The 17,141-nt window shown below is 29.7% G+C and overlaps 1 protein-coding gene across 1 annotated transcript in view; it reads right to left on the bottom strand.

The window, feature by feature from the left end:
* Positions 1-543: 543 nt before the first annotated feature.
* Positions 544-17,141, bottom strand: part of LOC108750111 (acyl-CoA synthetase short-chain family member 3, mitochondrial) — a 25,731-nt gene continuing 9,133 nt past the window's right edge. The window contains 11 exon segments of the mRNA XM_018489367.1: positions 544-690; positions 1,353-1,528; positions 5,084-5,306; positions 6,013-6,158; positions 6,309-6,508; positions 7,246-7,356; positions 7,902-8,130; positions 8,386-8,594; positions 9,332-9,428; positions 10,435-10,724; positions 12,582-12,747. Of these exon segments, the coding sequence (XP_018344869.1) occupies positions 595-690; positions 1,353-1,528; positions 5,084-5,306; positions 6,013-6,158; positions 6,309-6,508; positions 7,246-7,356; positions 7,902-8,130; positions 8,386-8,594; positions 9,332-9,428; positions 10,435-10,724; positions 12,582-12,747 (1,943 nt within the window). The 3' untranslated portion in view covers positions 544-594.

Here is a 17,141-nt window from a genome sequence, read left to right as displayed (position 1 = left end):
ATATTTTATATATATATATTATATATTATGGGATATTTGCGAATACACTGGATATACAGATTCCTTGCACTTGACGCACAAAAATGAAAGTTTTATTTGCTCGAATTGTTCGATGTTTTTGTACATTCCCGCTTCCTTACTACTAAAGCGATCATTAATCGATATCGAGTATGGACAACTTCAAGGCGATGAACCTATCTTTTTTTTTTTATTACATTTGCATTTTTTTTCAACAAACAGGTGTTTTATTTTACTTTCCGCGCACGCAGATTTTTTAGTATACATCCGTTTCGGTTCAAGTAGGGAAAATACGCTAGAATATGCAAGTGAAAAGAAAAATACAGATATTCATCGATATTCTCTCTCTCTCTCTCTCTCTCTCTCTCTCTCTCGCGCGCGCCTTCCCGCGTTCACGCTTGTTCCGATCGCAGCAAGGTTGGACAACCTGCAATCAGAAAGAGACAGATCGCCGAAATGCCGCGCTCGAATTGTGACATCCTCAATTTTCGAGTAGGTTCTTCTCTTTTTTTCCCCCCTCTCCTCCCATTTTCTCTCGTATTGCGCGCGCGAAGAAATCATTGACTTAAAAGGCGGTCATTGCGGATCCGGGGCTAGTTTCGCGTAGCCAAGCTTCTGGAGCACCTCCTTGATCTCGCGGAATACTGTTGGATCCTCGATCGTGCTCGGAAGCTGAAAAGTCAAGACTTCAAGTTAACGACGATGGAAGGAGAAGTGGCGGGTGGGGTAAGTTTTTCAAATTTAAAGGAAGATTCTCTTCAAATATCGCATTATCAATCTTTTTCTTGACGTAATATATTAAAATATTGATACATTTCTTTTGCATTTCGTTCGCTAACGATATACACTCGTAAAATCCGGCAAAAGTAACAGCCCAGTATGCAGAATGTCTAAAATCTATAATAAGACATAACTTCAAGATATTTTCCAAAATTTTTTATGAAATATCTTTAGCTGGAGCTTTAGATTTTTGAGACTTTTCATAATTAATTAAAACAAGTAATTTTACTTTTATGGTAATAACTCTCTCCTTTAAAAAGCCAGATTTACGCGATTGGATCAATTTAGACTCGCAGTTTTAGTATTAAAGATGTTTCTTAAGGATATTCGATATTTTGCTAACATCATCGTAAAAATAATATAAATTTGTAAACCAATTAAAGAATTTTACAAATAGCTACAGAGTTGCTTTCTTGGCTGAATGCTGCCAAATTACTTTTATGTTTGGCGGGATGACGAACGACTTCACATCGAATTCGCGACGTTTGAATTTCGATTGGTTCTGTTCGGCGCGTGGTAAGTGCGCTTCTATCGTATAATTTATACGATCTTACCTTGACTTGCTTCGATCGTGCCAACGTAGCGATCGCTTTCCGGATTATTTTTCCCGATCGCGTTCTGGGTAGCGCGGTAATGGCGGCGGCGGTGCGAAAAGACGCGATCGGTCCCAACATCTTCCTCACCCGCGTGACTAGCTCTTGATTTATCTCTTCCTCGTTGCTTATCGCATCTGAAAAAGAATGATCCTTTTGTTAATTTTATTGTATATTAATAATTCACATATACTCGATCTGCTATTATTAATTTAGGGCGATTTCGATCGAACTCCCATCAACTTAATTGAGGATTAATTAAATAAAATTATTGAGAGTGACTCATTATCCTCAATCTCAATTTTTCCTCTTTTGTATGTCAAATAATAAAAAAATTCTATTGCCATTATATTTCTTGCACTAAGAAAAAGTGTATTACACTGTTAGAAATGTAACCACGAGCTTCTTTTATATATAAATGAAGCTCGTGGTTATGAACAAAATTAAAAGTAATGAATGATTTGACTGAAAATTAAGTTACAGTAGTTACTTAAATGTAATGAACGTGTACATTAAATTTCGTAAATTTTCATGAAAAATACATTAAATTTTATATACATGTACACAAATATACTTTTTAGTTATAAATACATTAAATTTAATGTAATGTCTTGAAATTAAGTTCAAATTGTGTAACTTAAAAGTTAATGAAATTTAAGAATATTTCTAACAGTGTACATTTTAATAAATATTTATTTTAATAGTAAATAAATTTTAGTAAATAAATATTAAAGTAAATATTTACTTTAATAATAAATAATTTGCAGTAAATAAATGTTTACTCAACAAAAAAATGATAGTTAAATTAATGATTTTTGTATCAAATAAATATATCTTTGTATTAGTAAATATTTAATTAGTACTATTCAAATAAATGATTTATTAAAATTTAGTACTTTTTTTTCAGTGTAAATTTTTATTATCTCATTAAAAAAGAGTACGATTTGAATGCGAGAAATTTTAATTAAATCGAAATTGTTTCTATTTCTTTTGTTTCAAATTAATATTCAGATTGTTGTTAATTAATAATTCACATATACTCGATCTGCTATTATTAATTTAGAACAACTTTGACCAAATTCCCATCAACCTAATTGAGGATTAATTAAATAGATTTATTGAGAGTGAAACTCATCATTCTTAATCTCTATCTTTCCTCTTTCGTATGTCAAATAATAAAAAAATTAATAATTCTTTTTCATTAAAATAATAATAGGATGTTGATAAATTAATTGAAGTATGTTCTGATTGTTATATGATGCTGCGACTTCAATTAAACTTTAATTAACGTATATTGTATATACGTATTGTATAATCATTCATAATATATATTAGGTTAAGTAAAAAGTCATCGCGTTTTTTTAAAAGACATCTATCAATAAAAACCGCAATTACTTTCTTACCAACAATATAAATATATCTTGATAGAGTAAAGTTTCAGCTTTAAAAATCTCTTTTTTAAATTATACGATACGACAATTTTTAATGGAGTTATGAGCAATTAAAGTCAAAATAATTCTTTTATTTAATCCGCGATAACTCAGTAATCAAAAGTCGTAGGAATATTTAAAAAAAACGATTTTGTAGGGAAAGTATCAAGCTTTCACGATAGGTAATCGAAAATTTTCTCAAATTCGTTTTGGACACGTTACAAATCCACAAAGTGAGAAGAAAATTTTTCGTCTTTTTCAGCTCGTAGTTTTTGGTATGTAAAAATTATCAAACTCATATAAACTTAAAAAATGTGATAAGCTTTTAAAAGTAGAGATTTCAAGCTTTAAAACCCTTTTTTGAAATTTGAATTTCATTCATTATTGACGAAGATATTGTATATACAACTTTGAGCTAAAAAATACGCGATGACTTTTTACTTAACCTAATATTATGAATGATTAATTCAATTGCTCGCAGTAAAATTACTAATTATATAATTTATCTCTAATCAAATATTTCTATCCATAAAAAATTAATAATTCTTGATCAATAAGAAATTAATGTCTATGTTAAAGAAAATTATTAATATAGATATTACTTGATAAGTTAATCAGGATTTGATTGAAATTACTATTTCAATACTGAATTAAATTGAAATTTATTACGGAAAAATTTTTACAGAAATATCTATTTAGTTAAATACACAGATCTAAAAATGTAATTATGTTGAACCATCTAAATAATTATGTACAAAGGAAAGGAAATGATTATGGAATAATGTTTTGTAGCAGTGTGCATTCTGGAGGCGATCATCAAGATATAACTTCTTTACAGTCTGCTTAAATGTTATAAGATGGCTACTGTCGTAAGGTTTTACTGCGTTGTCATAAAAGCTGCATTTCAATGTGTAGATAGCATATCATTTTATAAGTGTATAAGTCCAGCTTAGAGATCTTGAATGTGGCTTTCAAATATAATTGAACTAAATTTGATAACCAAATGTATTTATTATATATATCCAAAGTGTAAAGTTATACTATATATTAGTTGATGATATTTCATATCCTCCCTTCTATTCCATAACTTCAACTTTTTTTTTAATAATTTTTTCTAAATTACATTTGTTGTATATATTTAAAGAATTTTTACTTATATATCTTCTTTTTTCTTTAGGTCCCCGTATAATTGATATCACTTTATAAAAATAACTCAAACTACTAAAGTAATTATGTCACATGAATATCTACTAAAGTTATTTCAGTAAAATTAAGTTATTTCATAATTTTCTCCTTTTTTCTACGCTCAAGCATAATGATAATCTGCAAAAACTTTTGCATTTTATCAATCAACTTTAATATAATTATTTAGATGGTTTAATATAATTATTCTTAGCTCTGTGCTTTGCTTAATTTTTATATACTTCAGTAAAAACCATTCTATTCGTATTTATCTACAGTATGTAAAAAATTTGCTGAACATAAACGTTAAAATAATAGCACTTTTTTCGAGGAATCTCTTCCAAATGCATTAAAATAAATGTACCAGAGAAGTGTCCAGACATATACCTATGTCTGGACATTTACACAAAAATTTATTATTATTAATCTCGAATGCTTTTTTACTGTATTATAATTTAATTGCATTTAAAAATTACAATTAAATTATAATATTACGTTTTAAAAAGTGTATTATTAACTTAAATAAATAAGGTGTTATGTAAATGTCCGGACATAGATACGTGCTACATGTCCAGTCACTGAGACCGGACCTATGTTCGGACACAGTTACACAAAACTTTATTTATTTATTTAAATTAATATTAATCTCAAATGCTTTTTACCTTAAAAACTAATTTGAATTAATTGTCTTTAAATATCTATTTATATTAATATTTCCCGTCAGCATACTAATTTTCTAATTGTGGTTGGACAATAGGTGTTCTTGTTTATCCTGTAGGTTAAACAAAGACATCTATTGTATAAGCCACGGACTAAATGCACAGAGTAAACGTAGCCAATGAGACAATTACTTCCCAATATCCAGCCACTGATACATTGACGCATTCTATTACTTATTTAAATATTTTAATTAATAATTATTATAAGTGAGTTGAAATAATTCTTCCTTGCTTAAGGGAGTCTTGAGTTTTCAAATGAATACAAATATTTATATTAAAAACCTTTCTGATATTATAAATTGTATTATTTATGACAATGCTTAAACATCTGGCTACTGATACTTTTATTTTACGAACATACCTTCTCGTCTAACGTAAAGGCACAGCGGTACTTCCCCTTTCGTATGATCGGGTACACCGACAACTGCGGCATCCACCACGTCGGTATGAGCTAAAATAATATCTTCTAACGCAGACGTGGATATTCTGTGGCCAGCTACATTTATAATATCATCGTCTCTCGCTGTGACATAAACATAGCCGAACTCGTCGATGTATCCCGCGTCCATCGTGTCGTAGTAACCCTGCAAAAATATCGAAATCTCACCTCACGAGCGAAATAAATGCCCCCCAATTTGATTTTAATAGGATCATCTCGTAATCGAAATAATTAGATAATCTCCGAGTTTGATTTTAACAATAAATCCTCCGGCAAGGAGAGGATCTGGAGTTGATCTCTTTTTTTTGGCAAAAATATTTTTAGCATCGAAAACTTTCAAATCGCATCAAGATTTCAAATCGCGAAAGATTTTTGTAAATTAAAGCGATCCGTAGATGATATTATTGCACAATATTTGATTGCATAATATTAATCAACTGAAGGCTATATTGAGTATTTTTTCGTCAATAATACTGTATAAAGTAATTGTGTAATGTTATTGATTGTTTAAGAGCAGCTTATATATATAAGTTTCAAAGGAAAATTGAATGAGGTAAAAAAAACAGTAAGCCCCAAGGCATCCAAGGAATACAAAGTTAAGGCATCAAGAGAAAGTCAAATTGACTTCATTTTCTCGCCATGAAAGTAAAAAATGATGATTTTTTGTTATAAGTGACTGTTAATTGATATTAAGAATTAAAATAAGGTTATTTTGATTTTTTGTTGATTTACGTTTCTTAGATAGGTTTACGTATGTATGTGTATGCATACGAAATATATATTTGCTCCGTGACATCGTAAACGTAATTTGCACATGATAATGTGTCGTGCGTAATGTAACGTTTACTTACCGGAAATGTCGAAAAGTATACTTGCTTGAACTTCTCGGATGCCTGATAAAGGGTCAACATGAATCCAGGTGGCAACGGTAACTTTATCGCGATACGTCCGAGTTCGTGTTGTGGCGCTTTACTCCCGTCTTCGCGCAAGACATGTACTGTCGATGATAAATTTGTAAGTAATTTTGCATAGAGACGATCAAAAAGTTTATTACGAAGCGAAATGTTTAGACAGGGAAATAATCAAACGTAGAGTCATAATAAAAAAGTTCTCGAAAGCATTTCTGAAAACTATCGAGAGGACTCACTTTCATATCCGGGTATAGGAAGTCCCGTACTGAATTTGGGTAAATTAGCGTAATGACCATATCCTAAGCACAGCGCTGTGACGGGATGTCCGGTCTCCGATTGCCACCAATGATTCAAAATGGGTACTTTGAACGTTTTCTCTGCCCAGGCTTTCGTTTCGTAATCACAAAACTCGCCGGCCACGAATATTGTTTTTAAGCTGAAAGAAAAGTTGCTTGTATAAGGAATTTGTTTGCTAGTAAACATCAACTAAAAGTGACATATTACATCCCAGTAAACACACTGTATTATATTATAGTTATCTTGTTGAGCTGACATTGCATCTAAAAAGTACGTTACATGTAACATTATGTTTACTGGGATTATGTTATACTTTTACATTTACCAAATAAATATAATATAACAATACTTGTGTTACATATTACAGTTACATTGTTGAATGAGAAATTATAACATCGATGTTATGTTACTTTTAAGTGGTGTGTTTACATGATCTCATCTGTTTTTAGTTAATTTTTACAAGAATTTGTTTAATTATAACGGGAAAAACGATTTTGTTAAAATACGTTTAGAGTTAGAAAGAAATCTGAAGATAATTTTGTTAGAAAAAAAAAATTATGTAGGACATTCGCACTAATTGCTGGAATATCAAAACTTTTTGCAGCATTATGCTTGAGTATCTTTCATAATTATTTTGATAGTCTAACAAAGTTATTTTTAGATCTAATTGAATTTTTAAATATTTCAGCAAAATCATACATATAAAAAGAGGCATATTTTGATACGAATAACATACACGTATATTACACAAAATTATTCTGAAAAAGATGGAGATTACGATAATTTATTTTTTCCTTGATTATATTACAGTTCGAAATAATTAAATATCATGATTAGAGAATTAGTAATCAATTGATGGATTGATTTGAAACTTACGATTTTAATGAATATTTTTTTCCCAAAAGCGTTTCCGGATCCGCACGTTTTATAACTCGTAGAGCAGTAGGCACGCAGAATATTCCATTTATGCTATGTTGCTCAATAAGTCTGGGGAAAAAGAAAAAACTTCCTTAAAGAAGTCGTTACAGATGATGTGACATCATACGAAAGTAAGTTAATCCGTAGAAGTAGTAATAAACGAAATAAGTCAGACACGTACTAGCATCTCATTTGCCTACAAACTGCGAAGGAATCGCTCCAGAAATAGATATTCATAGTCGGATCTTACATTTAAGACCGTCTTAAGATGTCAAGAACCAAATAGAGCAACAAGACATTAAGACGGTCTTAACAGAAGAACGGACCATGAATACCGTCCGTAGATTTCTTGAAGAAATAAAATTATTATATGAGAAAGAAGAACAGCACAATTTAAAAAATTACGGTTAATATTTATTACAACCTTCTCAGGCTGTTACAAAACTGATTTTTCAGTTGGCATGAAAAATATTTGTAGACTTTTTAAGCTGCGTATTTTTTAACAAAAACATTGATAAAAATTTGATTTTGAATAAAAGTAATTTTCTTTTTCTATCAGAAAATGCTTCTCTATATTTTTCAAGCAAAATGCTTTAATAAAAAAGTATTCAAACCTGAAATATTGACCAGCATCCGGTGTTCTGTCAGGTTTTCCTTCGTACATGACGCTCGTCGCGCCCTTAACGAGAGGGCCATAACAAATGTAGGAATGCCCGACAACCCATCCCATATCGGAGGCTACCCACCAAATAGAATTTTTGTTTATTCCATAAATCGTTTGTATGGACCAGCAGAGTGACACCAAATGACCGCCGATTGGCCTTAAAATCCCCTTTGGTTGCCCTAATATCAAATAATTTTTGTGATTGCACAACAGAGGTATGATTTCGGTATTCCATCAAAGGAAGCTAATTTACTATAACACTAAAAAAGCAAGAGATATTTCCGAGAATGAAAAGGAGTTGGAAGAGAAAATTTTTTCGAGTGTAGGAAATCAAAGGGAGAAAATTATATGATAAAATTCCCTTGCTTCATTTCCAGAAGCGTCGTTGGGTTCCTCTATTTATAAAATTATTAGCTATGTACGTTAAGTACTACCTGTAGTCCCCGATGTGTACAGTATATACAGTGGATCGTTAGCTTCGACCATTACGCATGGATGAGGTTTTGATCGCTTCATGATATCATCCCAGTCGAACTGTGACTCGAATAACGGTGCCTCCCATACATTTCTTCTCTGAAATACGATGCACTTTGGCTTCGGTACAACGATCATATCCAAGGCGCCGTTTAGCATAGTCGTATACCTGCACACAGAAAAAAAAAGATTTGTTAAAACAATTAAAAACTTCACTGATTTAGCAAATCTACAACCGTGATGTACGGGCAGCCAGTTTTTTGTGTTAAAGTATTATAGTAAAGTTAGACAGCTGAATAAAATTAGCGATTGATTATATTTTTTGTAACAGTAAATTTGTTTAATAAAGCAAAAATAACTTTCTCTGTGAAAATCAATCCAGTACATAGATAAAAATTTGTAACAAAACATACTGCCTAAGATGGCGTACTTTTATTGCTGCAATGAAAACTTGTTACATTAGCAATTTTCATTGTTCATAATTCAGCAAAAAATTTACTGAATTAGCATACTGAATTGCTTACAGACACAATTTTTTTGTTGAATCATCAAATCTTTTTAGTTATAGATGTTGAACTCGGTCAGAAAGCTATAACTTTGTTGAATCACTCAATCTATTTTTTTCTATGTGTATCTTGAATTAAAGATAGAATGTAAAAAGACAACGTAGATGCAAGAGTTTATATGAATAGGAATGTCTGAAAGATATTTGGCAGATTGCAGAGGTGGAAAATAAATTAATTGAAAAAGTTGTATTACTTAATATATAAATTAATACTAACATTATTAAATTAATATCAATATATATTAAACATTTCTTTGGAGAATTTTCTACTAATTTCTTGAAAAGAGCTAAAAGCACAATTTTGATAAATCTCTCATAATATTTTAAATGAAAAGACTTACTTAATTACTTTGGATGGTTCGAGACCGCAACTCGCAGCGATAATCACTTTTGGCTTGGCATGATCTATTCTAGACGCCAATTCATTTGCTGCAAAACCTGAAATTAAACGTATATTTACAAATATAATCTTGTTGTAATCGAATTGGTAAATGTTTATCATACTAGAAATATTTTTGCTGTACTACTGGAGTTTCTATATCACTATAAAAGTGACTTGACAATTTAAAAGACATTTGAAGGATAGCTTTATCTATCTTTTAAACAAAAAGTCTTTTAAATAATGAACTAGATAAAAAAATATGTGTATGTAAGAAACATAACATAAATATGCGAATTTTAATTGTAGTCAATTTTGTACTTGGTGTACATTTTACTGCACGGAGATAATTTTTTCTTAGAGTTTACCCTAAAAATATAATAGTCGTAGGACAACATTGTATTTCGAAAATTTTTTTAATTTCTCTCATTTATTAATAAAACTACGATAAAGTATAAAATAAATTTGATTAATTTTACTAAAGTGCATGGTAAAAACTAAAAATCTTTAAAATATTGTATTATACCACAACTATTATATTTTCGGGGTAAATTTTAAAAGATAATTCTCTCCGTATATTGATTCTATTTTTACGTGATCTACATGAAAGACATCTCGGTACGCGATATATTTTAGCAGTCAGGGTTGCCCTAAAACTGGAAATCAGGGAAATTGAAAATGGTCAGGGAAATCAGGGAAAAAACCAAGAAACTTTGCAAAATTTTTTGAAAAATTAAAATTCTTGACTTTAAAGAAGTTTAATATCACACCTACGCAATTTTGGAATACTATTAACTTAATAATTAAATGTAAGCAGTGTTTACAATATTAATAATAGTAATTTACATTATGTTAAATTGTTCTCTCAACAAAATATTCGACGGTTTCCAGGAAAAATACAAAAAAATTCAAAAATATTGTTGAAATTAGGAAAATCATGAAATTTTATTTGGAAATCAGAAGAATTATAGAATTTTAGAATGAGGAATTTGTATGGAATTTGTATACAACTCTTGGCGAACTTAATTTACATAACGGTCGCGAATACCATCATCTTGTTATTACCTCCAAAGACCACCGAATGAATTGCCCCTAGTCTGGCAGTAGCGAGAATTGCGATTATAGTCTCGGGGATTAGCGGCATGTATATAATCACCCTGTCCCCTTTGCGGACGTCTAGATCCGCCAACGCGCCCGCCAACACGGACGTCTTTTCCAAGAGCTCGTTGTACGTCACTTTGCGTATTGACGACGTTTGGGGGCTATCGTGAATAAGGGCTGTTTTTTCCCCATATCCGGCATGCACATGGCGATCTACCGCGTTGTAACAAGCATTCAGTTCACCGCCGACAAACCTAAGAAGGAAAAAAAAAAGAGATTTCTGTACCTTTTCTGCAGTCATAAAGTATTCAATTGGAAAGATTTTATTCTATTAATTGTTCCTTAAGTTCTATATAAATCTCATATATAATATCGTATATTTAAACGCAAAATTGAGAAGTAACCCTTTACTTAATTGTAATATTATTGTTACTTTTTGCAGAATAACGATTATTTTCTTCTATCTGTATCAGTAACATCGTTACATTTTTACAGTAACATTACTGAAATTAACTTATTGTTATTTATTTATATATATATTTTTTAGTTCCCTATTATTTTTATTCAATAAATCGCGTTATTTTTTACTGAAGAAATATTTTATTAAAATAGCAATTTAAATATTGAAACATATTTTGTATTTTATATTTTAGGATGCATTCCGATAATCATTTCTGTGGTGAAAATAAAATGTTTACGATTTTTTTTGCAAATTACAGAGTATTAAATAATAGATATATATAATAGATATACATATAGAATAGGTATAAATATATTGATAAGATTAGATCATTTTATATTTATAGTTTACTACATATGTTTTATTTATATTTTTCTTTTTCTTACTTTTCTCAAAATATGATTTTAAATATTGTATAAAATTAGAGTGCAACGTACCTAACTTAATTGTTTGTAAGACAGACCATAAGCTAAACTTAATCTTTATATATAATGTTGCTTTATTAGGAGATATAATGATATAATGTTGCTTTTACAGGAGAAAACTCTTCAAACAAATTGTTGCGTGACATCTTGCGAACAATAATAAAGTATGAAATATGTAAATAAAATCAACAAAAACATTTTAATAAAAATATTCATAAAACTTTTCATATATATTCACTTGTAGGTATTTTGTACAGATGATTCCCGTGACAGAAAAAGAATAGGAATATAATATTTCTGCCACTGTGTCAGTTTTGAGGTTTATATTGTCAAACTTATTTTTGCTTATCTTACGAAAAAGTTAATTATTGCAAAAATAATATAAAAACTGCTACATTATATGATAGAAGACACTTTTTAGTTTGGAAATATCTAATATTTTTTTAACCTTTGGACCAGCGGCATTAAAGATCATCAAAATCTCATTGAAAAATAACCCTCATTGTAAAAACATGTGTTTATATCAAGGATATATCCTATATATTGTTTCTATCACTACTTGAGCCGATATATCGATTTTCCAGCGGGGAAGATTACGAAAAAAATTAAAATTTGTTTAATTTGTAAATGCATATATAATGGGTTTGTTGTTTGAGGTCTAAATACTGTGGTGAGATCAGAAAATAATAATGTTGAATGCTGAAACCATTATTGCATGTAAAATAGCAGCAAAATAAATTTTGGGTGGAACTCCTCTTCGGCTTTACCCACGCTAACTCAGAGAGTTTGAGTAACTCCTTTTTCTTTTTTATTTTTTTGTTTTTTGAGTTTTTGATATTTTTTTTATTAAAAAATTTTTTATTTTATTTTTATTTTTTTATTTTTTAGTTTTATTGATTTTATTATATATCACAGTTTTTAACTAGATCATGAAATTAAAACGAGCCAATTTTAGTTCGGTTTTCCGATGGTCTAATGGTTAACATTCTCAAATGTTTTCTCTTTTGACTCTGACTATTAGTTTTCAATTTTGGTTAGTAAAAAATTAGAAAAACTCGCAAAGTTTAGGTCGACTACCTTAGGACCTAGATAATGGAAATAGGAAAATTTACGAAGTTTCTTTTTTTTCGAAAACCGTTAAAGAGAATAAAAAAAATTGAATAATCTCGAAAAAATTATGATTAGAGTTATATAATATAATTCTTTTAATGATTTTTTTGAGATACCATTTCGTGAATGGCTCGTTGGAATTATCCAACACCTTGTGCCATGGTTTGTTCCAGTCGAGACAGCCGGCAATCTCGCCCCAAAATTCTTCCGGCGACTCCAGTGACTTCCTGTATGCTTCTTCGTACGTAGGGCAATCGTTGCAATGTGGGCTCATAATATAATCTGCAAGGAAACGTTAATGAAGACGATAATAATCTTTTCACCACGCACAAAGCACGGCCTTTAACCTTTGACAAAACTTGGCATCGCGGAAATTACCGTTTATTACGTTACGAAGAAATGTCTAGTAAACTATGTCGAAGACAGTAACTTAACAAACTTTACAACAATGGCTGCGTGTTCAGCAGAGAAAGCTGCTTTGCAACTGTTGTAAAATTCTTCATCTACGATTGGTTCTTGCTTTCGGATTTTTTTCCTTTCCTTATTGATCTAAACGTATAAACCAATCATATTAAAGAATTTAAACGCAGCCAATGTTTCCAGTTCATATTAACCCTGCAGCAATACCGCGTCAGATTTACGCGTCAGATTATCAACGAACTATCAGAATGTTTAGCCATATGTCATCACTCCATTTAATTATCGTAACATGACATGTGAAATATTATGATATATTTGAAAACGCTTTCCTTGACGTAATAATATTGATTCTCCGATATTTTTTTTTACCCGGCATGAATAATTCATTCCAATGCGCCGCTCATACATCACGCCTTGCACGAGAAGTTCGTAGCAATTTTCTATCCTGGCCGCTTTTCTTTAACGTCTCGTCCACGTATTTGTTTCCGTGTATCGTGAATTAGAAGGTATGTCGTGCAACACGTTGCCTTAATACACCCCGATGTCGCGAATAAACGAGACAATCGCAAGAAGAGAACCACCGTGGATCACCTTTCCGTCTTGTATCTCGTTTCACTCCGGTTCTTCCTGTAAGCACGCATCGTCGCGCATCTCGTGGGACCATCACCGCGATATTTGTCCGTTACGGAGAAATGTAACACGACTGGGAACGATGACTGGAAATGAAAATCTCCGAGACGTTAGTTTGAATTCCTTATGACGCGTAGATTACATTTTTTCTTTTATTCATTTATTTTTTTTCATTAAATAAGGATTTGAAAAATCTTTTTCCTCGGAAAATGTAGTAGAAACATCTACCGCGTGGATAATAACAAAAATCAAAATCTCGTATAGTATTAAAAAAAAAGTATTATTTTTTGCGAAGCGAAATAAATATATAAATTGCTCATTTGCTACAGTAACGTTACAATTTAAAAACAAAGTAATCAATAGGCTCTAAAGAAAATTCTAAAAAATAATAAATAAAATGCCAATTTGAGCCGACACTGGTTATTAGTGTGTATTTTAATACCATTTATTCAAAGTGAATATTAAATTAAACACGTGGTGGTGATGTTTCGAGTTAATTTTGGTCATTAAATTAAAATATTAAGTTAAATGACTATCAGAATTGAACTGTTTTTATAAGGTTTGTTGCACATGTTTTCTCGCTTTTTATGTTATTAGTTTATACTCGTATGCGCTACCATTATGTAATTTTGCTAATATATCTTTTGATAATATTTATCTAATATTTCTTACTGAAGAGGACTTTGGCCATAGGTCGAAACGTATACGTTTAATATTCACTTAAATGGTATTAAAATACACACTAATAACCAGTGTCGGCTCAAATTGGCATTTTATTTATTATTTTTTAAAAATAAAGTTTTTTAGAAAATGGGTTTTCAATTTTTTAGGTTATTTGGGGAAATTTTAGGAAATTTGAATATTTTAGCTTATTAAAATTTTGTAATATTTATAATTTTGCAATTTTGATGCAATAATGATTGTAGAGGACTAAAATGTTCTTTGTTTATGTTCTTGTTTTACTTCTTTTTGTGCAAGTAACTCCAAAATAATAATTTTTTAATTATGCTGTAGCAGATAAGCGATATTTTATCCGGTATTTAATGTATTGATGTGTTTTTGAACAGAGAGATTACCAACAACGATTACCAACAAAATATATATACATTATATATACAAGAAATTTTTTCATTTGCTCAAAAAGATTAAAAGCTGTTTTTTAATAGCTGTTTAACGGAGATTATACAAGAATATTATTAACTTATAGACCGTCCCGAAATTCGCAAATTAAAATATTACAACAAAAATTCCTGAAAAATTAAGTTGTAAAAATATTTGACCATTTTTCATTCCATGTAGTAGTTTTTGAGATATAAAAATGCACATTTAACATCGACATGCGATTTATAGACAGCCAGCCGTTTAACTATAATCTATAATTAGTTCATTTTACAAGAAACATAATGTTCCTAGTTCGCATTAGCTCCGTATTAACGTATATCAAATTGACAATATCTTCGGATTACTTGAATATTTAGTTATATATTATCACTTTGTTTAGTTATCGTGAGATAATGATATGAGTGCGTTACAATACATTTTAAATTTTAAATATGTTTCCTTGACAATTTTATATATCAAAAACCACTATAAATGATAAATACTTTTATAAATGCTTTTCAAGAGCTAAAATTTTAATTCACAAACTCTGATATATTCTGCATCTTCATGCTGATATAGAAAAAAAATCACTCTATGATAACAGATTCACAGTTTGAGTAAATGAGTTTAAAATATTCAGTAAAAGCGTAATAGCTTTCTCTCTTCAATTAGTTTGCAACTTATATTTTATGCATTTTCGAGGCGTACAAACTGAATCTATTCATCAAAAGAAGCTGTCTCTTTTATGCTATTTATTGTATAATCACATAAAATACATAAAGTCTCTGTTTTTAAATACGGTTCTGAATATAACATTTAAATGAAATGTATTAAATTTTAATAAATATATTTATTTGAATAATACTAACTAAATATTTATAATACTAAAAGTAAACATATATTTATTTGACACAAGAATCATTAATTTAATTTATTATTTTTTTATTGAGTAAATATTTATTTACTGTCATTTATTTACAGTAAATGTTTAGTTAGTATCATTAAAATAATATGTGTATTAAGATTTAGTAAATTTCTTGGTTAGTGTATAATGAAATAAAAATAAGAATGATATTATAATATTTTTTCAGCACAGTCGTTTTTTATATTCTTTGAGATATAAACTGTTTGAATATAATAACTGTTTTTTTAATTGTTCTCCTTGTACTGAAAAGCATTCACTTCCGATACTTTAGATTTAGTTCACTCCCTCGAGAAATTTCTTCTTGGTTGCGTTCCAAAACTTTACTACGAGTAAGAGAGTTAAGTTATGAACCAGGAGTCGGTACGTAGTCAAGACCGTTTTAAATAATGTCTTAAGATATCAATTACAGAGACATATTAACATTTTAAGATATTACTTAAGACGGTTTTAAAATAAAAACTAACGACATATATGTTGTTGATTATAAATATTCACGGTCCGTGAATTAACTCTGTTATTCAGAATAAAGGTTTGGCAAGTAGCCTTGGAATTATATTCTGCTTCTTTCTCTTTTTTATTATATGTGACACTTTAATATTGTTACCGCTAGATGCATGATAAATTACTTTACGGAAATGTGATATTTCTATACAATATTGATTTAATAAAGCACGAAGAACGTAGGCAGAAATTATTCATATTAATATATTGAGAGAGATAGAAAAAAGAGGAAAAATTATTTTTAAATATTACTTGCAAAGTTCTAGCGAGAAGAAGTCACGGCTTGAATCTGCTAGCGATGAATATTTCAGCTTTACGTTTTCCTATACAAACATGCCTCATGTGAAAGTCCTCCAGGGATTTGAAACCGAGGAGTTCTCGGGATGTATCAGATTGTGTGGCATCTTATTTCAAAGAAATGGGGAATTATATAACTCAGAAGCAATTATATTTGAGAAAACTCGAAGAAGAGCGAGTTCTGACTTCTAACAACAGCGAATTAAATGACTGTGAACGAATCTTCGAGATTTTGTGTGGCTAAATCTAGGTTGTATTTCAATTTAGCGTTTTATAAGAAGACAGATTTAATTACGGATAAACTTTTATATTATATTGTTTTGTATCTTATACATGCTCGTTTTATCAAACTCGACACACGATCTTTATACGGGAAATTAATAATAAAACAATCTCACAGTATCGTTCGACGTGTAAGAAACAAACACAAATGTACAATTTTCGTTCTTCTAAGTTGTATAGATTTATTTCTTCACGTGTATTGAAGGTGAAAGTGATATTAAATTTAATAATATTAAACTACTGTTAATGATACTATTTATTTTTTATTCTCAGTTATTTTTTTAAATACATTATTAAATGTATAAATCGTTAAAATCGTAAAAATGTTATATATACTGAGAGATAAGTAATCGGTACTTACGACTATAATTACATAGCGAAATAATAATTTTTTAGACCCTCCAGTTTCGTAATTATTACTGCTACAATGTTAGTAATAATATTTATATTAAATTCTAAATGGCTAGAAATTAATCATTTTGAAAGAGATATATATATACAATCTATATATATATATATA

The sequence above is a fragment of the Trachymyrmex septentrionalis genome, unplaced genomic scaffold, assembly GCF_001594115.1.
Source record: "Trachymyrmex septentrionalis isolate Tsep2-gDNA-1 unplaced genomic scaffold, Tsep1.0 scaffold32, whole genome shotgun sequence".
In the NCBI taxonomy this organism is placed as follows: domain Eukaryota; kingdom Metazoa; phylum Arthropoda; class Insecta; order Hymenoptera; family Formicidae; genus Trachymyrmex; species Trachymyrmex septentrionalis.
This window is presented reverse-complemented; position numbering and strand designations above follow the sequence as displayed.